Source organism: Pteropus alecto, unplaced genomic scaffold (genome assembly GCF_000325575.1).
Source record: "Pteropus alecto unplaced genomic scaffold, ASM32557v1 scaffold700, whole genome shotgun sequence".
NCBI classification, from domain to species: Eukaryota; Metazoa; Chordata; class Mammalia; order Chiroptera; family Pteropodidae; genus Pteropus; species Pteropus alecto.
Window position 1 is genome coordinate 64,084 of NW_006429611.1, and position 16,732 is coordinate 80,815.

Below are 16,732 nucleotides of genomic sequence, written 5' to 3' on the forward strand. Positions count from 1 at the left end.
GCTGAAACGAGCGGCAGGCAAATCGACCGCCCGCGGGGTCGCCGGTTAGGAGGGGGGCGCGCGGCACTTCCGAGAATGGAGGGAGCGGCGCTCACCGCCCTGCTGTCCGCAGGGAGCTGTCACAGCCGCCCCCCTTGCTGTCGCCTCAGAATGCCCCGCACATCGCCCTGGGCCCCCACCTCAGGCCTCCCTTTTTGGGGGTGCCCTCGGCTCTGTGCCAGACCCCAGGTGAGGAGTGAGCGGATGTCCAATCCCTTTGTGTCCTCGGGGACCCGTGCGTGCAGGCCACCTGGGTTCACCTATTGATCTGTGTCCCCAGTGGTCCCATGAGACCCACCCTTGCCTTTGTTGAAACCAAGGACAGACGGGAGAGGGGTACTTGGGTGACCCTGGACTACTCCGCCACGGGGCTTTGTGGTCTGTCCCCTGCCTCTAGGCTATGGCTTCCTGCCCCCAGTCCAAGCAGAGATGCTCGCCCGGCAGCAGGAGATCCTGCGGAAGCAGAACCTGGCCCGGTAGGTGACACAGGACCAGCGGGGAGGAAGGTGGCACCCCCGGGCCAGCTGACGGTCGCCACCCGCTCTCCCTGGTCCAGGCTGGAGATGTCAGCAGAGCTGCTGCGTCACAAGGAGCTGGACAGTACAAACCGGCCACAGCTGCTGGCACCCGAAGCCGCCCTGCACCCGCCCGAGGCCGCCGAGGACCTGCCCCGGCGTGGGGCCATGCTGGTGCTGAGACACAGCTCCACGCCGCTATTGGCCCTGCCCCCGCAGGGCCCCCCGGGCCCCGGCCCCCCCACCCCACCCCGGGAGCCTGCCCGCAGAGCTCCTCGGAAGGGAGGTTCCAGCCCGGCCTCCACCCGGCCCAGTGAGCCCAAGGAGGCCACAGGGACTGGGCTCTGGGCACATGATGGCTCTGAAGAAGAGCCCCCCAAGGACTCAGACGGAGAAGACCCTGAGATGGTGGCTGTTGGGGGCCTGGGCCCCACCCCGGGCCAAGCCCTGGCCGGAGGGACCAGCTCTGAGGGGAAGGGGCTTCTCTCAGGGTCTGTGCTGCCCCCTCCACTGCCCTTGGGCCTACCCTACGCCATCAGCCCCTACTTCCACACAGGTGGGCACCCTGACGCTCTCGGTCCCTCTGATCCCTTCGCGGGGGTTGGGGGGAGGACCCACTGCCCCTAGAGTGTCGAGGGAAAACCCTTCCGTCCCCATACATCCTCTCTGAGCAATCAGGGCAGGGGTGGGCAGACAGGGTTGGGGGCCTAGGAAAGAGCCGGCCAGAGGCCTAGTAACCCCTCCCCAACAGGTGCTGTAGGGGGGCTCTTCACTGATGGGGAAGAGACCACCGCCTCTGAGGACGTCAGCAAGTGGACAGTGGACGACGTCTGCAGCTTTGTGGGGGGCCTGTCTGGCTGTGGAGAATATGCGCCGGTGAGGCGGGGCACCGGCCTAGCACAGGTTCTGAGCTCCCCAACCCCCGGTGCCTGTCCTCAACCCCGACTTGCCCTCAAACTGGGTGGGGGCCACCGGGCATGCTCCCCACTCCTCGGTGCTGTCGGTGTCTCCGCCTTCAACACCGGCTGGTGCCCAGCGCCCCAGGACTTGGCTCTTGCTGGGCTGGAGGATCTGAGCAGGGTGGGTGGGCCCTGTTCCCAGCATTCAGCCCTGACGAGCCCCGCCCCCCAGGTTTTCAGGGAACAGGGGATAGACGGGGAGACCTTGCCCCTGCTGACAGAGGAGCACCTCCTGACCACCATGGGGCTGAAGCTGGGGCCTGCTCTCAAGATCCGGGCCCAGGTAAGTGCCCGGGCAGAGGTCCCCAAAGGGGCGACACCCATGCTCTTTGTGGGCACAGGCCCCCGCCCACGCCATCTCTTCACAGGTGGCCAGGCGCCTGGGCCGAGTCTTCTACATGGCTAGCGTCCCCGTGGCTTTGCCGCTGCAGCCACCAACACTGCGGGCCCCTGAAAGGGAGCTCCCCTCGGGAGAGCAACCCCCGTCCCCAGCAACGGCTCCCTCCCCCTACGGCCCAGTGCATCCCACTGCTGGCCGAGCTTCACCCAAGCATGAGAATGGTACCATGGCCCTGCTCCCAGGGCCTGCAGACCCGCCCCAGACTCTGTGCTGAGTTGGGGAGTGAGCTGCTCTGACCTCCAGCCCTCGGTGCAAAGGCCCCTCCCCCACAGCTTATTCTCCTTCTGGTCTTGGAAGCAAAGTTTTTAAAAGAAAAACATGTGACTTAAGAAAGGAACGTGCCTCCAAAGACCTTCTGGAGGTGGCCGTGGGGCCCAGCGCAGCTTGGGGACTTGAACCCGGGCAGCTGCAGCCAAACCAAAGACAAGAGGCCACGGGGGCCCTGGCCATACACCCTGGCTCCCTCTGGAACTGGGACTGCTGTGAGGTTTTCAGCATCCCATCAGGCGAGAGGTCGGCCTCCCCGACGGGGAACTGCCACCCTGGGGAACGGCAATGGGGAGGCTCCGCGGTACAAGTTTCAGTCCCCAAGGCTACCACTCCATGGATCAACACGGCACTTGGTAATTTCTGGTCATTTATGTTGTAAAAATAAAAGCCCCGTCCACCACCTGTCCTTCCCCCTGCGTGGGTGCCGACCTCGGGGGCTCTGGGCTCAGTGCCAGCCAGGAAGCTGCAGGCCTGTGGCCAGTGGCTGGCAGGGTGGGAACACAGCAGGCTGCCCTGCAGGCCAGGAGCAGGCTCAGTCCTCCTCCGAGAGCTGTAGATCCTGCAGCTCGTCCTCAGGCCCCTGCGCCAGCTGCCACAGCTCTAGGGGGGCCAGTCCCACCTCTGTGTCCAGGCTTCCATCTGCAAGCAGAGACGGAGGCTACATAAATTAAGCTTTATCTGGAAGAAGCCAGCTTTGGGGGTTCCTCATCACTAATTAATCATAGCACTAATTAATTTATCGGTGCCGCCGCTGCTGCTGCTGGCTGCCAGAGCCAGCAGGAACGGAGCAGCTGGCCTGGCATCCCAGAGAGGGGTGTGGCCCAGCTTCGAGCCATCCTACCCGAGTCATGATAGCCTGGGGGGGCCTCAGCCCAGCGACCACTCACCCTCTGAGTCACTGCCTTCTTCTTGGCCTTCACTGCTGCCATCCTCATTCTCCTCCCTCTGCGGAGTTCCAGGGGACCCAGGTGTACCTGGGGACCAAGATGAGCCCGTGGGCACAGGCCCACCAGCACATGCAGAGTGGGGATGGCCAGGCTCACAGCCTGGCGCGTGGAGAAGGGTCAGAGCTGCCTGGGAAGCGGAGGGGACAGGAGGCCCCACCTCAGAGCAAGCAGAGTGGTGGAAAAGGGGCCGTGTGGGGCCGGGACAGGGCTGCAAACGGGAGCCGAGGTGGAAGTGGGGGCCCCCCGGGCTCCTGGAGGTCTAGGGTCACCTTGCAGGCCCACCTGCCCCTCCCCCACGAGCGCAAGCCGAGGCGCGCGGCCCCACCTCTCTCTGAGAGGTCCCCGGCGTCATCCTCATCACTGTCCAGATCAAAGAGGTCCTTGAACTCCACCCTGTCCTCGTCCTTCCTCTCTCCCAGCTTCCGCCGCTTTATTTCTGGGAAGTCCACGTCTTCCAGCTGGAAGGCCCCGAAACCACAGCAGCAGATGACCCTGGGCAGGTAGCCCCGAGTGCCCACCCTGGCCACACCCCACAACAGTGCCACCACCACGTCGGCAGGAACCCTGACCACAGTCCCATGCCCCTCTCCGCCCCACGCAAGCCCATGCTGGGCCCCGTTGTCAAAAGCTCGCATCAGTGGGAGGGATTCCTGGACAGCCACCCTGCCAGGTGGGTGAGGAGGCCCCAGCCACATCCTGGCCACTAAGTGCCATCGAAGGCACAGCCATATCCCTCAGAGCAGTGACAGTAACAGGACAAGACGCAGCCGGGCAGTCCCCAACCACCCCTCAGATGTCCCTAGGCCTGCTCTCTCCCCAACAGCCCCAGTCCCCGCAGCCAGTTCCGAAGCCGCACCCGTTCTTTGCCACTGATCTCTAGCTGGATCTCCCGGTCCCTCAGCTTCCGCCACTGGCTGTAGTACTTGGTGAGCGGAGTCCCCTGCTCTCGGGTCTGCTTCTCCCAGGAATCCTGTGGGAAAGGATCAGAGGTCACGTCCTATCCTGGCAAACCCCCAAATTCCAGCCACACACCAACTGGTGCCCTCAGGCAGTGCTGCCCACAAGGCTCAGGCGCCAGCTCCACACTAACCACGGCCTGCAGGCTGGACACGCCGAAGGAGGCCCTCTGGCGGTGGCTGCAGATGTAGTCCGCATTGTCCTGCACCTTCTCCAGCAGCTGGCGCACCTGCCGGCAGTAGTTGGCCACCTTGCACTCCCGGAGGAAGGATTTCAGCTGCAGAAGGAAGGGGGCTCAGCCCGGCAACAGACACAGGGCTGCTCTGCACCCAGTCGTCGCCAAGGCCTGTGACAACCGCCGTGACCAGAGGAGGGTGGGTGTTGGCGGGGGGCCCTGGTGCACAAGCCTGTAGGGTGGGGGCTGCACCGACCCCTGGCAGCCTGTCGTGAGTGAAGCTGTATGGGCACAGTCACACACTTGTTTCCGTACTCTGTGGGGTTTGAGGCTTCAACAGGAGAATTAAGCAGCGGTGAAACCACATGACTGCAAAGTCTGAAATACTTATCGCCTGGCTCTTTACCAAAACAGTTTGCCGACTGACCCCTGTTCCAGACCATGACCCCTGGGCCTTAGAGCCCCCAAACAGCCTTGCACACTTGCACTGCATCCAGATGAACCTCTGAGCCAGGTGCAGCTGGGGGCAGACCCCCTCACCAAGCAGATCTGTGACTGGTGGGCTGAGTCCGTCCCCAGGGCCTGCAGGAACAGGCCTCCCAGAAATGAGAAACTAGGTTGAAAGCAAACGGGGAACCCAAAAGGGGCTTCGGAGATGGAGGATGCCCATCCCACCTCCAATACTGCCCTGCGTCCTCACACACGCCCAGGACCACCTGGGGACGCGAGCTGTCAGGAGACCAGCCTGACCCAAGGCTGAGAGGCTACAGCTCACTAAGACCCAACTCCCCCAGGAAAAAGCTCGTGGACCGTCTGGTCATGGGGTCCTTGTTGAGTGGCCCAGGCCAGCCCCACCCCTCAGCTGCAAACCTCTACACTCATATCCCCTGCAGTAGCGGTCCCCAACCTTTGTGGCACCAGGGACCAGTGCTCCTACGAGCATCTAATGCCTGATGACCTGAGGTGGAGCTAAGGTGGTAACACTAGTGCTGGGGAGCAGTTGCAAACATAGATGAAGCTTTGCTGGCTCGCCGCTCACCTCCTGCTGGGCGGCCCGGTTCCTAACAGGCCATGGACTGAGAGCAGTCTGCAGCCTGGGGGTTGGGGACCCTTGCCCTATAACACAGCCCTGGGGTCCAATTGTCAGGTGCTGCCAGGACAGAGCTGTGAGGTTTTGCTATGGGCCATGTGACTGAGACAAGGCTGCCTCCTTCTGGCCGACATGTAAACGGGGAGTCGGCTCATTAAAAGACAATCTAGTCGACCTTAGGATGGGCCCCAAGGGATCTGGGCAGAGCTGGGGGAGCCGGGCAGCAGGCACGTACCTGCAGGACGGCGGGGAGGGCCAGCTCGGGGAATGCGATGCTGTGGGCCTGGCTGTGCAGGTACTCCAGGGTGAGGTCATACAGCTGCTCCACCAGGCCATCCTGAGAGGGTGGGGGAGAGGGCGAGGCAGCGGGGAGAGGGAGGGGGCAGTAGTGGGGGAGTTCAGGGCCAGAGAAGGGACCTGGGACCACTTCCATCCAGGCCAATGACCTGTCAGCTCACTCTCCCGGGCAGGAACCAGGAGCCACTCAGGCTCACTTTGGGTGGGGGCAAGGAGTGTCCCACCCCCACCCTGGGAGACCCACGAGGGTCTCTGCCGGAACTCCAAAGGGACCATGACCCCCTGGGCCTTAGATCTCCGAACAGCCTTGCACACTCCCGTACACACTCATCTGCCTCCAGCTACCCTGCACTACGACCTCAGTGCCCTCTGCCATCTGCTGTGACCCCACGCAGGGCAGTCCCTAGGCCCCTCCCTGGGAGGCCTGGAGGCCGGCCTTACCCGGTAAGCCTTCTCCTGCAGGTTGACCTTGGAAAGCTTCAGGATCACTGCGAAGTTGATGGGCTTGGAGCTCATGCGTCCCGGCCTCCTGTTGAAGTCAACCTGCTGGAAAACCTGCAGAGACGGCCCCATCAGCCCAGACTGCACCCCCTGTGCCCGGTGTACCCCACTCCCGGCCTGCACCCAGCATACTCTGCCCATCTGCACCCTGCACCCCACTCATATCCAACCCCCACCATACCTCACTCCCCACCGCACCCTGCCCCAGCCTGTGTTCCACTCTGCCTGTACCCTGGAGCCCTGAAGACCCATCTTGAGGGCAGAGACAAGGGGCCAGATGCAGTGCCAGCCTCGCAGCCCCAAAAGGCGCCCTCAAGAGTCTGCTTGCCTTTCAGAGCTCTGGTAGCCCCCAAGGGAGTCCCTAGGTCCCAGAGTGGGACCATGGACGACGGGGGCAGGACCAGAAGCACAAGGACACACATTGCTCTGATCTGCTTCTAAAAACCGAGCACAGAGCCACAAGAATCAGTATCTAGAGATAAAGACAGGTCCCTGCTAAGCAGGGCAAATGTGACTCCTACATCTTCCCCCATGACCGCGGCCCCAGGGCTGTATCCCCAGGAATAACACACCAAGGAACACAGGTCTCAGACAGGGGCTGGGCGGCCCCCCTTCCACGCCCTCTGCAGTGACACCGACCATGCACTATGTTGGCCTTGGCCGCTGGGAGATCTCCCCCAGGTCTGAAGGCCAACTGGGGAGCAGAGTGGGAGCCATGCCTGGCCTCTCAGCCGGGACCCTCCCCAGCCTGTGAGGTGGCCCAGGGTGCATCCCGAGGGGACGGGTGGCTGGGCCTAACTGTGAGACTCCAGGGCAAGGAGGGTGTTCACAGTATGGAAAAGCAGACAGGGGGCAGTGACAACACAGTGGCTCCCTGGAAGGTGCTGCCCTTTGCTTGGCCCGGCTCAGCCTGAGGGTGGGGTGTGACTCCCCACCCAGGGAGGGAACGGCCAGAGCCGGGCTTCTAACTCTGTGGTTTGCCTTCTCTGGAGAGTCCTGGACCTGTGGGTGAGAGGGACACGTGGGATGCAGCTGTGGCAAGGTAAGGCAGGGTCAGTACGTGGGCTGGCCAAGAAAAAGTCCACAGGAGACTGTAGGCAGAGAGGGACAGAGAGCAGGTGCCCAGAGCGGGGATGCTGGCGGCTGGGTGAGAGGCATCACAGGGGAGGGATCACAGGGGAGGGGGCATTTTCCCGCGGATGTTCATAAGAGCATGAGCCTGCACTGCCCCCGCCTCAGGGAGGCAGAGTGAGCACATTCCTGGGGCTCCCTCCCCTCTCCCATGTGCTAAAGGGGGCACCACAGTCCCTGGCCACGCTGAGACACTACTCCGGCTGCCCAGTGGGTGGTGCTGAGACCTAATGGGGGCATGACTTCCTGAGGATTTGCTGGGTGGGGCCTCACCGGTACTGGGTTCCTGGGCTTTGGACCACAGCCTTTCCCCACTGGAGTGGTTAGCATGTGACACACAGGCACACATGCACACACACGGGGGCACGCAGAGAGCCGGTGGCAGCCCTGCAATCAGACCTGGGCTTCGGCACAGCTCTCCTGCCCACCCTGACCTTGGGCAAATGCCCAGACAGACCCAAGTCTGTGCCTTAGAACCGGCACCCGCAGGCCCGCCCTGTGGCGCAGCCACCCTCAACCTCACCGCTGCTCTTGCCGACTACCATGGTCCACCAGCCTGGGCAGGTAGCAAGGTGCCATCCTCATGCCTGTGTCCCCCAGGTGAAACGCCAGCGCTCAGGAGAGACACCTGGCCAGCCTGGGGCAGCAGCGGCCGCAGCCCACTCACCTCCAGGATGAAGGGCAGCACGGGGACGAAGGCGCCGGTGCTCTCCGAGAGCAGGGTCAGGGCGCGCACGCAGTGCATGCGCAGCGGGTAGAAGCGTGCGGTGGGGACCAGCCTGAGGCGTGGAAGATGGAGTGAGCACAGGCAGAGGCCTCGCCCTCCCGGCCAGCTGCCCCGACCCCTCCATGGAGCCCTGTCCTCAGCAGGGGCCCTCCCTGTCATTCTGTCAGGGTCAGAGGTCGCACCTGCCCCCTCAGATTCCCTGGCTAGAACGGGCGGGAAGGCCTGGCCTTAAAGACCCGCCTGTTGTCAGAGTGTGGGGACACCCACCGGAATGCATGCTCGCCCGGGGGCTGCGTGGGGGTCATTCATTCCTTCTTTTCAGGGCTCCCCCTTCAGGAGAACAGGGGTGCACAGGGTGCCCCCTCCTGGCCAACAGCCACAAGGCCACGTGCAGCTCCCCCATCCCCTGACCAAGACCACAGCTAAACGAATACTCATCCCCAAGACGTGACACACACCAGACCTGCTCTGTCCAAAGACACCCTGCTTAATAAGCCTGAATTCCCTTCAAACTGCACACGGCGCCGCTGCCTGCACCCCCCAGAAGCACACTTATGCTAGATCCTGGACTAAGGCGCTAAGGAGGAGCTCGCATCACAGGTAACCGCGAAGCCCCAATGGCTACGAGCAGAGTAGAGTGTTCTCCCAGGCTGGGCGTGAGGCTGCAGACAGCCTGGCTCCAGCCCTTCAGCAGAGGTTTCCAAGTCACAGCTGGAGTTTCCAAGTCACAGACCCCGGAGACCCAGACCACAGCGGGGATGACTAGCCAGATCCTCCCGGCCCTCCAGGATGCCCCTCTGTAACCCTGACCCTACCCTGACTTCCTGCAACCTTGTCTCTGGCCTTCAGTCCTCGGGGGCCACCCTGCCCGTCCCTGACTCACTTGATGCAGCCGATGACAACTTGGGAGAGGGGGTAGATCAAGGGCCGGAGGGCTCCGCTGGGGCAGATAGTGCTGAGCACGCGGCACCACAGGTGGAGGCAATGCACGAACTGCCAGTTGTACACCGACTGGTAGGTCTCCTGGGCAGATTCCACCTCCTGGTCAGCCCCAGGGTCCTGGGAGGGCCTAGCCCTCCTCACCCATGGTGTACAGGGTCCCAGCGGGCAGCAGCACCGTGCCCTCCCCCACCCCCTACATCTCCCCCAGCAAGGACCCTGACCCCCATGTGCTGGGCTGTCTCTTCCAGGAGGCCAGGCCCTTGGCTGGGTCTGGGCCCCGGGCGTGGCCACACACCTTCTTGCGAGTGGTCATGGCATTGCGCAGGTGGATGGCAAGCTGGCGGATGTAGAGGAAGGCATGCTGGTAGGCGACGCTGGTGTCCAGGGCCAGCAGCTCAGTCAGGGTCCGCTGCATGAAGCTGATGAGGGGCAGGGCGCTGGGGGAGGTGAACTTGCAGTTCCTCACGTATGTGACGTACATTTGCTGCCACGGAGACAGGCACAGCCGGCTGTTATGAGCTCCCAGGCCGGACCCACCGCCAGGCACCTGGGCCTTTCCCACGGAGCTGCCTCTGTAGACCCCCTGCCCACACCTGCTGCTGGGCCCCGTTGCTGCTCAGCCTCCATGTGTGCCCACCAACCTCGGGCAGAGGCTGTGGTGCAGAGGGGAGGGGGCTGGTGCCAGGGGAGGGGCGAGCCTCAGCAGGGACTACAGGGACTGGCAGGGAGCGCACGGAGGCTCCAGGAGGGAGGACCTGCTGCGTGCCAGGCCTACGCAGGGGGGCCAGAGGGTCCCCATGCAGGCCAGGCCACCCAGGCTTGGAACCGGGCAGCAGGGTCCCTGGCCCTCTCCACACCTGATGTCCTCACCCACCAAGAGCTGGGAGGCTAAGGGTTCTGTCACCGTCCCTACTTCCAAGGAGGAGACAGTGGTGGAGGCCTGGGTCTGCCTGGAGCCACAGTGCCGGGGAGCGGTGCTGACCATGAAGGCAGCCTGCCCAGCCCTCAGGCCAAGACTGTCAACCCAGACCCTGAGCCCTGAGGGACACCGTCTCGGGGCACCACGAGCAGGAGCCACCCAACCCCCACCTTGAGAACAGGGCTCAGGAAGGCATCCTTCTTGTGCCGGCAGACTCTGACGAGGACCAGGAAGGCCAGCACCCGAAGTGACTCCTCACCCGTGCTCCACAGGGCCACCATCCTCTGCAAAGAGCGGGACATCACTGCCTGTCCGGCCAGAGGCTCCTGGGGGCCCTGCCAGTGACAGCCCGAGCCTGGAGCCTGTCCTCATCTCACTGGGCTGTGCTGCCCAAGACACAAAGCCGGCAGGGGTGGGGCGTGAGGGCAGCCGCGGGCCAACACACCTTGAGCAGCATGCGGCACTGCTTGGGGAAGGTCAGGAAGTAGGGCACAGCGCTGCCCACGTGCTGAAGGAGGGCTGCCGCCACTGTCGCCTCCGCCACACAGGCCACCAGCTGGGGAAGCAGGAGAGGTCAGTGAGGCCTGCGACCACTCACGTCTGGATACAAAGGAGGACCGGACCGGACGTGGCCAGGCCCCATGGGAAGCAGCAGACCCTCCCCGCCGGCCCTGCACCTGTATGACCGAGCTCAGGTAAGCCTTGACATCTTGCCGGAGCTTCCCCCACAGCGGGCTGCTGGACGGCGGCAGCGCCCTGCAAAGAGAGCACAGCACTCCGTGAGCCCTGCAGCTGGGACACCCCAAGGCCGGCACGCAAGGCTGCTGGGAGGCAGGAGCGCGTGCCGAGCCACGTTCCATCCACGTACGGTCTCCAGGACACCAGAGACATGGGCCCTGGGGGAGATCCCTCCAGCTCACCCTACAAAAAGCTCAGGATCCCCTTACAGCTGGACTGATGTTGGGGACACACAAGGAACCCGCTCAAGAGTGGCCCAGACCAACAACTGAGGGGCACCAGGCCCTCCCACAGGCCACCGCAGATGGCCTGAGGGCCGAGAGCAACTGTGCCCCATGCATGAGCCCAGGGCCAGCCACTGCGCCAAGAGTCCCCAGAGGACACCCACACCCTGCAGTCGGCACTTAAGGGCCCCCGAGGTCTAGGCCACGCATCGCTAACCAGCACTGCAAGTTGGTTTTCTTTGGCCCATACGTGCTTTAAAAAAACCCAGTCACCCACACTTACAACTTAGTTCTACCAAGAAGTCCAGACTCTACCCTTTTTAAAAAACTTGAATGACTTGGCAACGATGACCAACTTTACTAAAGTTTCTCAAAGGCTCAGCCACTCAGCATTCAAAGAGGTCAGCACACAGTGAGTGGGTGCCATGCCAGGGACAAGGGACAGGGCTCCCGCAGCCAGCTCGCCCTGCCCCAGAAGGTGGCGCTCTCCACCAAAAGCCGTTGCCCTGCATGGCAACCGCTTGGCCCAGTGCAGTGGCCCCTTCCCCGCCGAGGACAAACCACAGCACCGCACTTGCTGCCCACTCGCTCACTGCCGGTCCCCAGCAGACAAGGCTGCCTCCACACAGCCGACCCCGGAGCCATCAGTCCAGCCCTGACCGGGCCCACCAGGCCCAGCGACTCCTATCTGAGTTCCACCACCTCCCCACCTCCCCTTCAGAGGAAACAGCAGGACCCTTCCCTGGAGACCTCTTTCTGCCCCCGAAAGGTGTCTGAGCTGAGTTGGGCCCTCCAAGACCCTTACTACCTCCAGGTCATGTGGCTGCTCCGTCCTCTGAGCCCCAGGGGAACTCGTGCCCTTCCGAGTTCCCCCCCACCCCCACCCCCGAAGCCTTCCACAGCCTTCTCTGCTCAATCCTCTAAGGGGGGAGTTAAGGTTCTCGAATTCAGCATGAACGAGGCCCCAGCCTAGACACACACCCATCAGCCACAGAGCAAAGAGCAAGGAGAGTGGACGAGACTTATTCACCCAAAGAGGGGGTGCGGGGGGAGAGAGACCAATCTGACCAGGGAAAGTCGGGGGAAGCTGTGCATATGCTGAAGCCTGAGAAATTCTGGGCAGAGAACCACTCTTCTTGGCAAGGAAGGAGGAAGAAAAAAAGGCGGGCCTCCCCCAATTCAGGACCCTGAACACACCCCATCCATCCTCTCCCCTCTCACCTGCTACTGTCTTTTGGGGCGCTTCCAAATAGCAGCTTGTGGAGGCAGCCAAAGAGGTCTCTGACGCAGAAGGTGACAAGAGCATTGAACACTGCAACATGGGGACCACAGGTGTCATTCACAGGACAGAATATGGGACAAAAACATCGCATCCCAGATCCCTTCACCCCAGCTCACCGGCACTGTCCGTGACCTGGAATTTGCTGGCCTCGGCACCTTCCTGGTCTCCTCGGGTGGTGGCCACGGCTGCTCGGAAGGCCTGCACGACTTCGTGAAACAGCTTCAGAGTGGGGTGCTGCTGGAGGGGAAGGATGCCGGGGAGTGGTTGGTGTGCTGCTCGGGGGCCAGCCAGGGCCCCACGACCTATTCTGCAACAGAGGCCGTATCCCACCCACACTCTCAGGAACGGATCCAAGTGGGGACAGTATTACGGAACCATGTGCTGGGAACCAAGACAGAGTCCAGAATCCTGGGAAGGCAGGTACTCCACCTCAGGGACCATGGGGAGGTGCTGGGGGTCCCAGATCTGGACGATGGCCAGCTCTGGGTAGCACCTGGAGTTCTCCCTTTCTGTCCCTGCCTTTCCCTGCAGAAACCACTGCAGGAGCCCTGGAAGAAGAGACCTGGCTCCACCACCTAGCCAAGGCACAGAGGCCACAGCCTGCCCACAATGGACTTGGGGAGCAAAGAGTCCGAGAGACAAATTGAGAGCAGTAGGCAGGCAGAGCCCTTAAGATCTCTGACTGCAGGCTGACGTGGTCCTGGAGCCCCTGGCACGGCCCCAGAAACCTGGGCCAAGGCAAGGGCAGAGTCCCAGAGGGAGGCGTGGACAGCTGCCCGTCCAGGCCATGTCTCACTTTTGCCGCCTGCTTCCACCTCTCAACCATGGCGAGGGTCACGGGCGCGGAAGCCCTCCTCTTCCCCGTCTGGCCCCTGGAGACACCATCCTGGTCGTCGTCTTCCTCCTCACTTGCTTCCTGTACCACACAGAGGGACAGGCTACAGTGGGATGCAGAGGTCACGACCGTGTCCCCTGTCCCGCCAGCTCGGCCCTGTCCTCACTTCCAGCGTGCTGGGCAGGGAGTGGCACTGCTCCTGCTCATCCTCGGAGCTGTCCGAGTCACTGAAGTCCAGCAGGCTCTGGTCGTTCTCCTGCAGGAACTTGTAGAACTCAGGGTCTCTGTCCTTCAGCCGAGAAAGCTGGTCCTTGTGCTCTGATGCGCGGCCTTTACGACAGCTGGGAAGGTGGGGGTCATCAATTCCAAGGGACAGGCAGAGCAGAAGGGAGTGGGCGTGGGGGTGAGGCTTCCACCCACCACATGGCCAGCTTGCCAGCCTCCTCAGAGGAGATACAGGGCCTAGTCCGCTCCCTCCGCAACAGCTACAGAGGGCAGGTTTTCAGTGACTCCCCCTCTCCCCCCAAGTCCAGACTCACATCCGACAGCCTCCTTGTGCACATGTTCTAACTGCTGCTCTTCAAAACGAACATGTACAACACTGAACTTGTGGTTCCCCTGGACTTGTTCTGCCTGCACCCTGCTCTATCTAAGTCAGTGGATGGCTCTAGTTTTCCAGGTACTTAGTTGAAAGTCAAACCTGTTTCTTATACTCATCATGCAACCCGCCATGAGCTCTCCCCAGCAATATCTTGAAAACTCATCATGCCTTCTCTCAATTCTCTTAATTACCATAACATCTCTCCTTATCCCCACCACTGCCTACAACCTATTCTCAACATTGCAACTCAAGTGGCCTTTTGTTACACAAGATCGTTACTAGAATATGTTGTAGCCAACCCTATCATCGTTTCTCCAGGTTCATTTCCTGCTACTGTTCCCCTCACTCCTTAAGGTGGGGGTCATCAATTCCAAGGGACAGGCAGAGCAGAAGGGAGTGGGCGTGGGGGTGAGGCTTCCACCCACCACATGGCCAGCTTGCCAGCCTCCTCAGAGGAGATACAGGGCCTAGTCCGCTCCCTCCGCAACAGCTACAGAGGGCAGGTTTTCAGTGACTCCCCCTCTCCCCCCAAGTCCAGACTCACACCCATCCGCCTCCTTGTGCACATGTTCTAACTGCTGCTCTTCAAAACGAACATGTACAACACTGAACTTGTGGTTCCCCTGGACTTGTTCTGCCTGCACCCTGCTCTATCTAAGTCAGTGGATGGTAACTCTAGTTTTCCAGGTACTTAGTTGAAAGTCAAACCTGTTTCTTATACTCATCATGCAACCCGCCATGAGCTCTCCCCAGCAATATCTTGAAAACTCATCATGCCTTCTCTCAATTCTCTTAATTACCATAACATCTCTCCTTATCCCCACCACTGCCTACAACCTATTCTCAACATTGCAACTCAAGTGGCCTTTTGTTACACAAGATCGTTACTAGAATATGTTGTAGCCAACCCTATCATCGTTTCTCCAGGTTCATTTCCTGCTACTGTTCCCCTCACTCCTTCTGCCACAGCCACACTCACTCTAGGTAAGGCCAGCTCCCACTGCGAAGCCTTTGCTGTTCCTGCCACTTTAAACAGCAGAACGCTCTCCCCTGCTGCCGGCAAGGCTTGCTCCCTCAGGTGCCTGCTCAACAATCACCTTCTCTACTCCACTTCATATGGCCACAAATGCCCGTGCTACGCTCTATTCCTCCGGCCCCTCCTATTCTTCTTTTCCACCCACAGCACTTATTTCTTCTGGCAGACGACACTTCGTGGTTTACTCAAGACCGAGTTTTCTAGGCCAGAAAGGAACCATTACATCACTCACCAACCTATGCCCACCACCTAAAAACGAGACTGTGGCACAGAGCAAGTGCTCAGTAAATACAGAACGAAAAAGCGAACAGGCCGAAGCGTCGGGGGTCGGGCGGGGCGGGGGGTGGGCGTGTCAAAGGTCCCCAGGCCTCAACCCTGAGGCCCAAGGAGAGATCGGCATCCTTCTGATGGGGTGGGTCAGGGACAAGAAGAGGGTTTTGCTTACACACGTTCCGTGGAAGACGCTCCGCTCACCTGGCCGAGGTGTTCCCTCCTGGCCCGACCGTGCTCCGCGCGCTGCCGGGAGCCGCCCGCGTCCCCGCCTCGGGGGCCCCTTCGGGCTCGGATTCAGACTCGGAATCAAAGCCTGAGGCCAGGAACTCGTCCACCGTCAGCTCGGCCAGGCGCCTGCGGGTCACGACGTCAGTCACGACTCCCCGCCCGCCCGGGGTGCCCGAGCCTCGCTGCCCCAGGAACTCGGAGAGGCGCAAGGGTATCCCCTTTGGATACGAGCACTGACCGGGAGGGAGGCCCCTTTGGCCCCCGGAATATAAACTTACCGCTTGCTGCCCCGCGCCGCTGCCATGATTGCCAACCCGCAGCGTGCGCCCCACTTCCGGATCCAGAATGCCTTGCGCTAGGCGCACTTCCTCCGGGCCCGCCCCGGCCCCGCCGGCTGGCTCTAGGGTTCTCCCACCGCGGTTCCCGCGGCCTGCGGGCGGGAGGGCGCGTTCACGTCCTCTGCTGTGAGCGGAGCCCCGGGTTGGCACGCGGGCCTGGTTCAGTCACGGCTTCCGCACGCATCCTCTGAGTGCCGGGTCGCAGAGCTTAAGCACCGGGCAGGACGGGCCGCTCACAATCTGTGTCCCTCTGTTAACACCTGGGGGCGGACCAGGCCTGGGGCCTGAGGCCCCCTCGCCCAAGCTGGCCACAGCCTCCCCAGGGCTTCCTAAACACGTGCCTGTGAGGGCGTCAACGCATCGACAGAGAGGACTTCTGTACAGAGCTCTCTCACGAATCAGTGATAAAGAGCCAATGCTCTAGTGGGAAAACCCAGCCAGAATAGAAACGGCGATGCTGTAAATGAGCAGTTGGCGGGAAGATGAATGACACCCTGCAGGCCAGGACGCCCCGCCCTGATCCAAGGGGAGGTCGGAGTCATGGGGCGCATCCATTTCACTAGACAGTCCAAAAGCACCTGTGGTGGGGAAGTGAGGGCAGGCGCTGTCACTGAAGCCAGTTTGGCCAAATCTACCTTAAAGTATTATGGCTGGTACTCCAGTCCAGCGACTCCTCTCTCTGCTGGGAACTCACCTACAAACGCATCTGCCAAACGCATCGCCACCCAAGCCCAGGCAGGAACGGACACTCTTCCTCCGCAGTCTGGGGGAACAGCCAGCAGCTGCAAAGGCCCAGAGGCTGAAAGGTCGCGCTGGGGAAGGAAGGCGGGAGAGAAGCCAGCCTACGCCCTCCTTTCCCAGCCACCTAAGAGCGAGGGTCCTCGGGCCTGGATGGCCAGACACCCCCCAGTTCCGGGCGCGTGCGAGGCTCTGGTCAGGACCCCTCAGGTCGTGTGTCCGCCCCCCATCCCACCCCACCCCCGCAGCCAGCGTCCAGCTCAAGGCCTGGTACTTGTAAAAGGTGGGATGGCGGGGCTTCTTGAATGAGTTAACGGGGCGGTTTGTCCGGGAAGCTTCTCGGAGATAAGCGGCAGGCGGGGGCCGCCGGCTTCCTGGTGGAGGCTGGCGAAGCGCCGAGACTGACAAGATTTGCGTCCCACACTGCGTGCCCGAAGCCCGGGGAAGCGCAGGAGGCGGGGCGGGCGGCGCCTAGAAACAGCGGCTGCGGACTAGCGGCGGGAGCGAGAGACGTTGAGCCGACCGCCGCCGCCAAGCAGCCCTCCGGCGGTCTGTGTATCCGTAAGTCTG

General features: G+C 62.0%; 2 protein-coding genes across 6 annotated transcripts in view; one reads left to right on the forward strand and one right to left on the reverse strand.

The window, feature by feature from the left end:
* The window catches only part of SAMD11 (sterile alpha motif domain containing 11), an 18,043-nt gene extending 15,458 nt beyond the window's left edge, over window positions 1-2,585 (forward strand). For 2 of the 4 annotated variants that reach the window (XM_025045406.1, XM_025045464.1), the window contains exons 9-14: window positions 113-228; window positions 437-515; window positions 596-1,110; window positions 1,306-1,457; window positions 1,686-1,796; window positions 1,882-2,585. In XM_025045406.1, coding sequence (XP_024901174.1) covers window positions 113-228; window positions 437-515; window positions 596-1,110; window positions 1,306-1,457; window positions 1,686-1,796; window positions 1,882-2,127 — 1,219 coding nt within the window. In that variant the 3' untranslated portion in view covers window positions 2,128-2,585. The remainder of the gene's footprint in view (window positions 1-112; window positions 229-436; window positions 516-595; window positions 1,111-1,305; window positions 1,458-1,685; window positions 1,797-1,881) is intronic. The other 2 variants (XM_006903886.3, XM_015591703.2) reach the window with 1 other exon arrangement.
* Window positions 2,538-15,467, reverse strand: NOC2L (NOC2 like nucleolar associated transcriptional repressor). 2 transcript variants are annotated; one of them, XM_006903888.3, is made up of 19 exons: window positions 15,365-15,467; window positions 15,060-15,212; window positions 13,115-13,289; window positions 12,910-13,029; window positions 12,230-12,347; window positions 12,053-12,143; window positions 10,547-10,625; window positions 10,315-10,425; window positions 10,040-10,153; window positions 9,246-9,434; window positions 8,892-9,031; window positions 7,949-8,060; window positions 6,091-6,204; window positions 5,588-5,689; window positions 4,221-4,364; window positions 3,987-4,100; window positions 3,456-3,588; window positions 3,071-3,157; window positions 2,538-2,822 (listed from the first exon to the last, which is right to left on the reverse strand). In XM_006903888.3, the coding sequence occupies exons 1-19, from the start codon at window positions 15,388-15,390 to the stop codon at window positions 2,716-2,718; spliced, it is 2,229 nt and encodes a 742-aa protein (XP_006903950.1). In that variant the 5' UTR covers window positions 15,391-15,467; the 3' UTR covers window positions 2,538-2,715. The 2 variants fall into 2 exon arrangements, with proteins under 2 accessions (XP_006903950.1, XP_006903949.1); XM_006903887.3 differs by having other exon boundaries at window positions 12,230-12,350.
* Window positions 15,468-16,732: the final 1,265 nt, after the last annotated feature.